The 13,553-nt window shown below is 41.6% G+C and overlaps 1 protein-coding gene across 1 annotated transcript; it reads left to right on the forward strand.

The window, feature by feature from the left end:
- The first annotated feature begins 10,504 nt into the window (after positions 1–10,504).
- Positions 10,505–11,638, forward strand: LOC138316594 (uncharacterized metal-dependent hydrolase YcfH-like). Its single transcript, XM_069258274.1, has one exon. It carries the CDS (start codon positions 10,505–10,507, stop codon positions 11,636–11,638), a length of 1,134 nt encoding a protein of 377 aa, XP_069114375.1.
- The last annotated feature ends 1,915 nt before the right edge of the window (positions 11,639–13,553 follow it).

Below are 13,553 nucleotides of genomic sequence, written 5' to 3' on the forward strand. Positions count from 1 at the left end.
ATCAATGCAGTATGAATCCACGAATCGCAATATGTACATATAATAAAAAGGGAAGATAAATGTATTTAAGAGTTTTGATTGCAGGTGTGAAAAGTGTTCATTGTTATTTTCATGGGACGATGATTGAGGTCCATGGAATGTTTCCTGACCAGTACAGTGTGTTAAATAAGATCATGTAAACTGTATGTGGAAAAGTCCTAAATCAAATGGCATTTACTTGTAAGGTATTTCGTAAGCGTTGAGTGGAAAAGAGATGACAGAAGAAATAATATTCAAATTTTTAATGAATTAACTGATCTATGTAAACTAGCTGAAGGCTTCCTGCTGAAATGTGTTGCCATTTCCATTCAACATTCACATCTATCATGCTTTAAATTTGAACTTGAAGTATAAATATAAGTATACACAAGACAGTTAAAGTACTTAAATATTAAGTATAGTAAATGTATTTATATGAGACTTTTTAAAGAGCTTTATATTGCATTTAGAACATTCTAAACATTTTTAGAACTATGTGGGTTCATTTTGTTTCTCTATTCTATACCTGTATTTTAAGTCGAACGAATAATATAAAAAAAATCTGTATTCATTTTGATACGATTGGATAGACATTGTGCTGTACGTATCTACATCTACATACCAGTATGTGAAGGTTTAAACCTTGAGGGTTTTTACTGGTGTTACTAGTAATATACGTAAAGTACTCTTACCTGTTTCATACTCTTCACTGCACAGGTGATGCAGAAGTCATTATATCGGAATAGACTAGTATTAGGTTTCATCATTTAGAGTGATATCAAGATATTTTTTAATTTCAAAATCACACGATGTACTAGTATAGTTTGTTCAAATATCCGTCCGTGTAAATTGTAGGTTATAGCATTGGCCAATTAATCAACTTTACATATTTTACATGCATGTTGCAATGTAAATTTTGTGCACATTTTACAAATATAAGCATGTTTTTTTCAAGATCTGCTGGTACAGACAAAATGATGCATTTGTACTTTGTTACTGTAATATTTATATGACAATAACTGTATATATATATATTTATATACTCATGAAGAGGCAATATTTTGTATATATTGTGTCAGTTTTCATGTTTATGACGTTTGTGATATTTGATGAGCAATATTCCTGTTACACTTTCTACATATTTAGTGGTAACATTATTTAGCCATTTTCACGTTTAATGTATTATGATGATAACTGCACTTGGTTGGATGTTTTTGAGTCATTTAACCTAATTATATTTCGATCTATTGACTCCAATTCTGAAAAGTACACATTGACAGAAATTTGTGTTACTCCTATTTGAAATGAAAAAATCTTTTGTACTATAAATAGAGAAGTGTCCTTGTCTTCAACCTATGTAGGTATTGTTATAATGCAGTTATTCCTAGGGCATTTCAATAAAAACTAATCATAATGGTTATGTTTTTTTAACCTGTATGCGATAAAATATTATATGTTCAGTGCACTGAATTAATGTAGAGAGTGAGATACAGCTTACAGATCAACCCTGGCCACCTAGATCAATCTTGAGAGAATTCATCATTCATTTAAAACATGTAGAAGTGAAAATTTTTCCTGATTTTTCCTGCTTTCAGTATTTTGGATACATTTTCACACATACATCTATATTGTTGGGAAGTAGGTTTCTTAGGGCTTTTGTAAAAAACACTTAATTTACTTATTTTTAGATTGGACACTTTTTTCACGCTATTCATGATGGAATGGAAGATAATGGTCGGGGATAGCTGTTTCTTTATTTTTTTCATATGGATTTTACTTTCAAATTTCAATTTTTTGAAGTTTGTGATAAATTGCAAATAGAATTTGTATTCATTTCTTATGAGATTTTAAAACTGAACAAGTGAAATTTTCTGCTTATCAATTCTAGCAAAATTAGAAACGTTAGAAAAATTGTTTCATTGTTTGTATAAAAAAAAACCACTCTACACACACCCTTGTAATATAAACTTGCAATATTTTCAGTTGTTTTTTGTATTTTACACACGTGTTATTGAAATTACATTGATCATGACGAATCCCAAATTAATGTATAATATAAAAACTACGTCTGTGATAATCATTGTGTCAGCCTAATTAATGTATCAGTAATCATTTTATTTCAGTGTTGTTCACTGTGTGGAAAGCAATACGCTGAAATAACATTTGTCCAACTTTTTTGATTGCAAAGTTTTTTTTCAACTTCATCACTGCATGAACTTGATTAAACAGTTTATTTGAGTGCACTTTACCAATAGCATTTCTATTATATAATGCAGATCTTGGAAACTATATATTTTGTGTTCTGTACGCTTTCACATTAAAGAGCACATCAGGATAAGTTTCCAACATACTTACCATAGTACGAAACCAGATAGACATGTTGTGTGGTGTTATTAATGGTGATTAACCCATGTTGACTGCTGACCTGAAATAAAGTCTAAATTTGTCTTCTCTTGTCTTTGTTTTATATTGAGTTATATAACAAAATTATAGCTCTAGAGACTTCTAGGAACAACCTGTGTTCGTTCTAATCCAAAATATGCAATAATCCATAACAGAACAACAGAATTCGGTTTAATGATTCGTCGAGTTTGACTGTCGAAACATTTTGTTAGAGCCTATTTTTAACTTCTCTTCAGGATTTGAAAAATAGCGATACAAAACTCAATTTTCTTTTTCTAAATTCATTATCGCCATCTTTCGGCTATTATACAATCAATCGGTAAACCAGTTCTAAAATATATAATATAAAACAATTATTAATTTAAAAATCAGCGAGTGGGGGTGAGAGGGACGCTTTTGAAAAGAACAGACCGATTTAGAAGATTGAACAAGCAACACCACTTAGCTCTGTATAGCCAAGTATATCACAGACCACAACAGCTAACTGGTAAGGAAATACCATATTGGCGACGAGGTTTATTGTTTTGGAACGGGGTGACCAGAGGGATACTCAGAGGAAAAGTTTGGACTAAAAACACCTCGCCTATATCCCTTTGAAACGATATCGTGTCGTTGTACCAGATTACGTATATGGGGATAATATATGTTCCTGGTTATCAATATCAAAAAGATCGGAATTTTCTTTCTTCAACAAATTTGTTTGATATTTTAACAAATTGATTTTTGCAAATTTAAGCGATAACGTGAAATTTGCTCAACAATTTTTGGCTTGGAGTTTTCCCGCCATACTGTCACTTGACAGCACGGGCGGTGACGTCATTGTCATTGAACTTCCGGTGTAAACAAACCGTATAACAAAACTTGGCTATTGTTTTGGAATCGATTTTCGACCAAAACGTTCCAGCACACTGTGATAACATAGTGTGGTTACAAGTTCAAAACAAATATTATATCTGCGTTAATTTCATTAAATAATTTTCAGAAGAATTTCATCACAAACCTTCAGCATTTGTTAATATTTGAGTACTGGATCCTTTGTTAATATTGGTAGTCTGTTATTTGACTGATAAGCGACATCGCTATTGGTTAACATATTATAAAGAATCATTGATAGACTGTAATGTGACTGATAAGCGACATCGCTATCTGTTAGAAGTCTTATTAACATTGTCGTTAAAAAAAAAAAAAATAAATAAATAATTGTACAATTTTCTTTGAAATAAATTTCCTTTTCATTGTTTCATCTTGTTTCTTACACACATTACAACATGGCAAAAGTTCGCATTAATTTCTGCAAGGCGACAGATTTACTAGCTCTACCTAATGTTGGAAGGAAAGTGGCAGACAATATCGTAGCGTTTCGGAGAACAATAGGAAACATTACTTTCGATAATATTTTCACAATTCCGAGACTACGAGTGGATGCAGCTTTTTTAGGCCTGGTGGATTTTACGCCAAATAGACATTTTGGGAAGCTCAAAGAATATACCGACACCCCAGCCACAGACCAGAAACAATTTGTGGAGGATGTTTTGGAATTTTTAAGGTACAAGGTCAACACCCTAATCTGCACCTGGGTTTAAATCCATGTTGAATAACCAACGAGACGATTATGACGATTGTGAGCTGGACAGCAAGGGCCAAACCGAATACGGTTATGAATCTGAGGAAGAGGAGGAGGACAGCTATAATGCGTCTTCACACCAACAACAAGGAATGACACCACGAAGAAAGCAGGTTCATAGGAGGGCAGAGGAGAGAAAGCCAGTACGCTCTCAGGGGTTTAAACCGTTGACACTTCCGAAGAATCTCCAATTTGATGGACGCTCCAGTTGGCTTTTATTTCGCCAGAAATTCACAAGTTTTGCAGATACTTGCAATTGGAGTGATGAGGAGAGGAAGCATGCACTTTGCTGGAGTTTGAGTGGTAAGGCTGGCGACTACTACAGCCTTCTGATGGAGATGAATGGGGACATACCCTATGGTAAACTAATGGCAGAGTTTGATCGACGGTTCAAAGTAGATGAACTACCCGAGACATTGCAAGCGAAATTTTCCGCAGCATGTCAGGAGGAGGGTGAACCTCTGCAAGAATGGGCGGATAGGGTACTGACCTTGGCAGTGAAAGCATACAAGGGAATGCCTGATAAATGGGTTCGAAAAACCGCTGTAATGCAGTTTTGTCTGGGATGTACGGACAAGGCGGCCGGACAACATACATGCATGAAGAAGCATAATAGTATAGAGTCGGCAATGGAGGAAATAGAATGGTTCCAGTGTATCCGACGTTCAAATAAAGGGAAGCACACCACCAAGTCTAAGGCGGATCCAATAAGTCCGTCAATATACCAAGCCAGGTGTGAACCGGACAGTGAGCTGGACTATGAGGCGGAGGAAGGCGCTCCAACATATGTTAGGGAGGTGAAGCAAAAGAAGCCTAGGGAAAGCCAGAGGTCAATATTACCTCCTATCCTTAAGAAAGGGGATGCACGAAGCAGCATGGAAAAAAGAGTGGATAATTTGGAGAATGTGGTGGATTCCTTAAAGGCAGAATTTCAGAGATCTTCTGGGAGAGTGGAGTATCAGATGGACGCATTGTCTGCCAAGATGGATAATTTGCTCACCGAAATGAGGAGCAGGAGACGATCTCCAAGCCGAAGCCAATCGCCGGATCGGACCCAACAGAGGGAGGGATGTTTCCACTGTCACCAGTCAGGACACTTTAAGAAGGATTGTCCAGCCTTGCAAGAATCAAGAAGAGTGCAGTTTAAACAAGAAGATTTAAACGACAAAGGGTTGGTATCGACGGCCGGATTACCGACCCAATAGTAGGCAACATGTCCATAGACATTAAGGCCATTTCAGAAAATCTTGACACAACCGATTACGGGGTGTCACATTCTTTGACTGTTGAGCAGGAGGAATCGGAAATTGAACAGACAGGGTCAAGTGTGGGCTCCACCACCAGCTCGGTTGTCGGTAGTGAACAGGAAGAAAGGGAAGTGGTAGACGCACCAACAGATAAGGAGAGTAATGAAGATGTGGGGACGCTTGTAATTAACCGTGTCAAGTCAAACGCACTATATCACACTACAGTACACCTAGTAAACAGAACAATTGACGCAATTGTGGATACAGCAGCGGAGTCAACTATTATCTCCGAGCAAGTTTATGAGTCATTGGATCCTAAGCCACCTACGCTATGTCAAATGAAGTTCATGACTGCAGGAAAGGACATGGTTATGCTAGGCCGCAAAATAGGACCTGTGGACGAGTTGGATCAACGGTGTTTAATGAAATTATACACGTGGCACCAATAGAGGATGACATGCTCCTAGGTTTCGATTTTTTAGTTAGGCAGGGCGCTAAGATTGATATGCAAAATCACCTGTTGACGGTTGGAAAGAACACGACGTCACTTAGAGTTGGGAACATCGACCACGAGCCCAGAGTATGTAAAGTGACCATAGCAAAACGACGAACAATACCTCCAAATTCAGTAGCCTGGGTTAATTGTCACATGCAGGGAACGTTACCGGACTATTGCATTGAGTCGAGTGGAAACCCAAATTTGATGATTCCTCGTACAGTACATTTAAGCAGAGAGGAGCCAGATATCTGTGTCCTAAATGTATCAGAAAACTTTGTAGTGGTAAAGAAGGGCCAGGAGGTAGGATCAGCTGTTGAGGCAGAAATCTTTCCTGAACCTGACCAGGAAATCGAGGTAGAACCATGTGCACAGATGGATAATCACCAAACATTCGGACCAGTGGAGATTCCTGAGCATCTGAGGAATATGCTAGAAACTTCTAAGGACCATCTTTCAGAAAGGGAGTTCGGGCTTTTGACTAATGTCATATGTGGTTTCCAAGATGTTTTTGCTTCCCATACATTTGACATTGGGTCTTTTAAAGATATTGAGCATACAATCGAAACACAGGGTAAACCGATTAAGCAACGCATGGGACGGACCCCTTTACATTTTGCGAAAGAAGAGGAGGATGAGCTCAACAAGATGCTCCAAGCTGGCGTAATTCAACCATCGGTCTCCGAGTGGGCCTCACCACCTGTTCTGGTGAGGAAGCGAGACGGTTCAGTGAGATTCTGCATCGATTATCGAGCTCTCAACAACATAACAGTTAAAGACGTTTACCCATTACCATTGGTAGAGGACTGTGTGGACACCCTATCAGGAAACAGATGGTTTTCGAAGCTAGATGCTATTTGGGGATACTGGCAGGTTAAGCTTGCGGAACAAGATCGGAAGAAGACAGCCTTTATTACCAAGTACGGCCTTTTTGAGTTTATCAAGATGCCATTTGGTCTATGTAATTCGCCATCAACATTCTCCAGAGTAATCAATTTGGTTTTAAGGGGTTTAAATTGGAAAATCGCACTTGCGTTCCTAGATGATATTGTGGTACTGGGAAAGAACTTTGAGGATCATTTGACCAATTTAGTGGAAACACTGTCGCGCTTCCGGAAGTATGGCTTGAAATTAAAGCCAAAGAAGTGCATTTTCTTCCAAAAGAAGAGTTCCTAGGAAGGATTGTGAGCGAAAACTCCCTTGAGATGTCGGAGACAGACATATTAGCCATAAAGAATTGGAGAGTCCCGTCCAACTCCAAGGATGTGGAGCGTTTTCTGGGTTTAGCAAATTATCACCGGTTATTTATTAAAGACTTTGCACACATAGCGACACCGCTGTACAACATAACAGGGAAGAAGAAATTTGTTTGGGGACCCGACCAACAACAAGCATTTGAGGCTTTGAAATGTAAGCTCACACAACCCCCAGTCCTAGCTTTACCAAACGCGACGGATGATTTCATTCTAGACACCGACGCTTCCAATGAAGCTATTGGTGGGGAGTTGCTACAGCTACAGGAGGGCAAGGAAAAAGTGGTTGCGTATGCTAGCTATGCTCTAACACCTGAGCAGCGACGTTATTGTACCACTAGGAAAGAGTTATTGGCGATTGTAAGACTATGTAGACAGTTCCGACATTACCTTTTTGGGCAGACCATTCAAAATACGAACTGATCACAGCAGTCTGACGTGGCTTCTGCGGTTTAAGCAGCCCCAAGGCCAATTAGCCCGCTGGATGGAGGAATTGAGCCAGTACAACATGATCCTAGAGCATCGGAGGGGTAAGCTACATGCGAATGCCGATGCATTATCCAGATGCTGGGCTGACCAGAGTCACTATGTACACGGTGTGCCATTAGAAAATCTACCATGTGGTGGGTGCAACTACTGCCAAAAGGCACACTCCCAATGGGCTGATTTCATTGAAACTGTGGATGACATTGTGCCGATCTCAGTGATGGACACTGATGGAAGAGAGTGGGACCCTGGAGGGACAGAAGACAGGACCCCGGTAACTGTGGAGGTATATAACCAACAACCGGCAAATGGAGAGTTTGGTATACGGAAGGTATCCATCCTGTCGGAGACTGGTTCGGTAGTGTGGATGCTACAATCAGAGAACGGCATGGAAGCATGTTGGGGGTTTTCGTGCGAGGAAATTCGTCAAGAGCAAGAGAAGGATCCAGTACTCAAACCAGTACTCAACTGGATGAACAGTCAACAGACTCCGTCCGAGAGGGAACTATTTCTTTCTAGCCCTGGAACCAAGTTTTTCTGGATAAATAGAGATCGACTTCGATTTCGGGACGGAATTATGTTCATCAAAAAGAAAAACTCAAATGCCCAGGATTTAGTACTCCCTAAAGGATTGATAGCAACGGCCCTTCATTTGCACCATGACCTACCATCGGCTGGCCATCAAGGAATATCACGAACCCGTTTAAAGTTGCGGGAGAAGTTCTTCTGGTATGGAATTACCAAGGATATTGAAAATTATGTTGGTTCCTGTGAGGTCTGCAACCGAAATAAAAAACCGACAAAACACGCTAAATATCCTCTGACGGAGTACCATGCGGGAGCACCAATGGAGAGGGTACATATAGATTTCCTTGGGCCTTTACCAAAAACAGAACGTGGAAACGAACACATATTGATGATGGTCGATCAGTTAACCAAATGGGTCGAAATAATTCCAGTCCAATCCCAGGTAGCGGAAGTAACAGCGAAAGCAGCAGTAAACAACTTCTTCTCACGCTTTGGGATGCCCTTCCAGTTATTTTCAGATCAGGGGCGCAATTTTGAGAGTAACCTGTTCGCAGCTCTTTGCGATGTGCTGCATATCCACAAGGCGAGAACGACTCCGTATCGCCCTTCCTCAAACGGACAAGTGGAAAGATACAACAGAACTCTCATGGACGCAGTAAGATGCTTCGTTGGGAAGCGACAAACTGACTGGGATATATTCCTTCCGCAACTAGCAGGAGCAATGCGATCGACGGTGAACCGGAATACTGGCCAAACACCTAACATGATGATGCTCGGCAGGGAAGTTAATCTACCAGCAGATTTGATGTTCGAACATTGCGGAAGGACAATACCTCAAGAAGTGGCACCATATGTGACCCAACTTGTTGCGTCTCTTAATAGAGCCCATGATCTTGCCCGTAAAAAGTTACAGGAGACTCAACGAAGGATGAAAAGGAATTACGACCTACGCATTCTGAAGAAATCCTACGACAAAGGGGATAAAGTGCACATCCTGGATGACAGTGCGCAGAAGGGAAAATGCAAGAAACTCTGCCCACTTTGGAAAGGACCAGGTGTTATAACAGAGAAACTTACTCCCTATCTGTTTAGGGTGAAATTACGAAATAAGGTTATGGTTTTAAATCACGATAAACTGAAACCGTGTCGCGATAGGCAATTGCCCGCGTGGCTACGTAATTTCTCTGCTGATGATATCCCTGTTCCAGACACTGTTGCCGACAACGGAACATACTGCCTGTGTAGAAAACCGTGGGATGGTCAGTTTATGATCCAGTGCGACTACTGTGAGGAGTGGTTCCATGGCTTATGTATCAACATATCACCCTCAGATGCTCTGGACATAGACAAATTTAAGTGCACGAATTGCCAACAAACAACCCCAATGTAATGTCTTTTTCTTTTACAGAAAAGATGGCAAGTAGGAAGGTGAAGCAAGGAGAGAATATCCTTGTGTAGGTGGAGCAGTCGACAGCGAAGGCTCGCCTACTGGACCCAACCACTTTATTCGGAAAGCTGTTCAACGACACAACGCTAACCACAAAGCAGTTGGAAAGTGTTATCCAAGGCCAGGATGCAATAGCAAAAGAGAAGGGGAGGAAAAGCTGGTTGAGGGAGGCAGCAGAATGTGCAAAATCCTTGTTCTCAAACAAGTGGGTGTCCGAACATATCTGGAGGCAAAAAGAGAGGTCAATTGCCCCAGTCAAGGACGATGTATTCCAGACCACCACGGACTACAGGAAGAAGCAAGACCCAACCATTCAATCTGTGACAGTGGACCTAGGGAACCAAGGAACCGCGTCTGCTAGCAAGACATTCAGTCAAGCAGTAGCAGATGGGACGGAACCACCAACGGAAACGCCTGGTTCCCCGGTAGTAACGACTCCGTCTACCGCTGAGCTTCCTGGAACCCCTCCAGTGTTGTCCACCGATAACTTAAAGATACAAATTTCGGCAAGCGACATCGCATCCGATTTTGAATCCCCAAAGACGTCGTGGTCCACAGAAAAAAAAAGAAAGGCACGGCATGACACTGATGTGGGAGCGAACCCAGAGAGAGGGTCACCGTTGCATGGACTTAGCAAAAAGCAAGACACTCAAAGGACAGTGACCTACTTTGAGCCCCAGAAGAAGCGGGTGAAGCGACAACGCGAACCTAATCAAAGAAAAAGATCATACAAGGAGACTGGGGAAAGGCATGGAGGGAGTGGAAAGAGTCGTCGAGCCATTGAATGTTTCATCGGGGGCTGTGAAGAGAGAACGACGTATCCAAAACACCATCTGGTCCAAAGACATGTCCCAGCGATTTTCGCAGACTGTCTTCCTTTGTCTCTAATGGTGAGTTGCATGCTGGACCAGATATACCTGTCTGTCTCTAATGGTGAATTGCATGCTGGGGCCGAAGACAACATTGCGCGACCTGGTTGACCACATTAACAGGAACCACCTGATGTATCCTGGATGGGAGGTAACCCCGTTGCAGCAACAGGCTATGGAGGATGTCTGCCGGGTGCAGGGATGGGAGATTCCAGGAGAATTTAGTCTGGATCCTGTGAATTCTCCAGCAGCCCTCATTCATTGGCGCTGTTTGGTGGTGGTCGCAAACGCCCTGGCAAAGTCTACCTTGGATGAGTTTCGAGCGAAATACGCAGAAGCTATCCATCAAACCACCGAAACCAGGACAGCACCTCCCGAAGAGGATGCAGGGGCGTCAGACAGTAAGGGGGAGATGGATGGTTTCCAACAGGTGATGTTCGCTTTTGACAGCCATTTCCACCTAGATCGTCTTCGGAATAAGCTTCAGCTTAACAGCAGGGCAGTGGTTAGCGACATCGTGACCAGATTGCCCGAAACATCTGCTGAGGTCAGGGTCGAAGTGGCAGGTGCAGTGGCAGTATATTGTGATCCAAGTACCTACCCTGAAGAGGAGGAGATCCAACTGTTGCGACAGGAAAATGTCAGGGTTGTCGTAGGGATTCACCCTAAAAAATATCTGACTGCAGAGGACTTAGATCGGCTGAAGGTGCTACTGACTGTACCCGGAGTTGTGGGACTTGGTGAAGTGGGAATTGATCATACAGTTCAACCACCCGAACACTGGTACTACCAGGAAAGGCAGCTTAAGTCCCTGCTTCAATTCCTACCAAGCGACAAGGTCCTGGTTCTACATATCCGAGGAACCCGGGGGGACAAGGCTGGAGTTGAGGCCTACATGAGGTGCCTGGATATTCTTGAGGCCAGGGTGGACCGCCATCAGAAGATCCAACTCCATTGTTTCACTGGGACGGCACATGTTGTGGAGTGCTGGCGTATTGGCTTTCCCAACACCCATTTCAGTTTCTCTGGCATTATGGCCCAGTTTAGCGAAGAGCAAAAAGAGGGACTCCGATCGATTCCGAAGGAGAACCTTCTGATTGAGACAGACGCACCATACTTTCCACTATGCCAGCAACATCAATGGAGTGCCCCTCATTTCCTGAACAGGACAGCTCAGGCTGTGGCAGATGTCCTTGAAGACATGACTGTTGAGGAGGTGATGGAGTTAACGGAAAGGAATGGTGTCCGATTTTTCGGTCCATGCTAGGGTGAGAACCGATTCCGGGCTCCCCTACCAAATGCGCCAATTTTACCTGGAGCGACATCGCATACCAGCTACCATTAGCAATTCCGCATATGACATTGGGAGCGACAACAACAGACCCACTCTTAGCGACATCGCAGGAAGTTCAGGGTATGTTATCCATTCTGGCCAACAAGATATTTACCACAGATCAAACTTATTGCCCCCCAGCATCCCAAAAAGAAAATTGGGGAGAGTGTGGTATAATTATGGTAAGGCCAATAGAGATCAAGCGTCCGAGTGAGAGCGAGTGGGGGTGAGAGGGACGCTTTTGAAAAGAACAGACCGATTTAGAGATTGAACAAGCAACACCACTTAGCTCTGTATAGCCAAGTATATCACAGACCACAACAGCTAACTGGTAAGGAAATACCATACTAGGTCAAAGGCACTCATATTCCCTTGTAACAAATTTTGTATGCATTCATTTCACTTTCTGGTGATATTTTCCCATTGCAAATACAAATAGGCTATCTCCGATAACGCTTTCATTAATTTAATCCAACAACTAAGCGAGGAATCACAATTTTTTTATCCAGCACTCGACTCTTGTTCGTATAATCCGCCATATTGTAATTGATGATGGGTACCATTTTAGTGTACTCGCCCTTACCCGCTACTGCACTGAAATTCTGTACCCAGACTCTGTATAAATTAAGTTTCATGGTTAAGGTTCTTAGAAGTACCTTTATTTGAAATACACGTATCATTAATTGAAGAATCTAACTTAAGTCGAGACTCTAATCTTTACTTTACCGTTACCACATTAATATTGTAGCTTTTAGTATACAGGCACTGTGTATATGGGGTTTCCAGTTCGGGTCCGGGTATGGGGTACACAATATCCACTCAAACGTGTTTAACCTAGATTTCAGTGGACAAGCAAAACGACAGCGAGGAAATCTGACTGCATTTTCTACGTTCATAGTTAAATAAAGGTATGTTAATATATCATATCGTGATTGAAGTTGTGTTTTCCATGTCGAAAATTTATTTTAGAATGTATTGGTATTGTATATGTACATATTTATCCATATTTGACGGAATACGGGCGACTTTTGTAGAGGCAGGTGTACCTCTTCCAAGCGAGTCGTTGGTTCCCTTGTCCTTTTATATAGTATATAGTACACATGTATACACAACAGACTTTCTTACAACCTACGTTACAAGTCCCTGTGGTCTAGTTAGGAATCTGACAACAGGTACGATGTTTAGGCTAGTTATCCACCCTTCCATGTGGATTTATAGTTCTTTGTTATAACTCCTACTTCACGTATTTTTACGGTCTCTTTGTTGGATGCGCGGGTTTCCCAATCGGGGGTTTGATAGTTCAGAACCAATCTTATTGATCATATATAACTTGTTTTCCTCATTCTCTAACAAGGTGCTTCTTGGGGTGGAAGTTGCTCGAAATGTCAAACTTATTTATCCGCCTCCACGTCACACATTTTCATAGCTGAGGAACGTGTAGTTCACAATTACATAAGTAACTCTTTTTCCTATTATTGTAGTATTTTTTTTATTTGAAACGTCTGTATCTTCTTACCACCTACGGCATCTGGCACTTAGGTAACAGACCAAGGAGGCTTAGTATTACATATAAGGGAGGACAATAGTCGACCAAGGTCACACCGGGGTAGTGGTATAGCTATGAACTTGACCATCGTAACTAGAGGTGGTGACTGTGAACATCACCTTAGTAATAGAGGTGGTGGCTGTGAACATCACCATGGTAATTAGAGGTGGTGGCTGTGAACATCAGCATAGTAACAAGAAGTGGTGGTTGTGAACATCACCATAGTAACTAGAGGTGGTGGCTGTGAACATCAGCATAGTAACAAGAAGTGGTGGTTGTGAACATCACCATAGTAACTAGAGG

Source organism: Argopecten irradians, chromosome 2 (genome assembly GCF_041381155.1).
Source record: "Argopecten irradians isolate NY chromosome 2, Ai_NY, whole genome shotgun sequence".
Classification (NCBI taxonomy): domain Eukaryota; kingdom Metazoa; phylum Mollusca; class Bivalvia; order Pectinida; family Pectinidae; genus Argopecten; species Argopecten irradians.

Excerpts from the sequence above, each read along its gene's own strand:
- LOC138316594 (XM_069258274.1), top strand. The coding sequence starts at position 10,505 with ATGTATCCTGGATGGGAGGTAACCCCGTTGCAGCAACAGGCTATGGAG.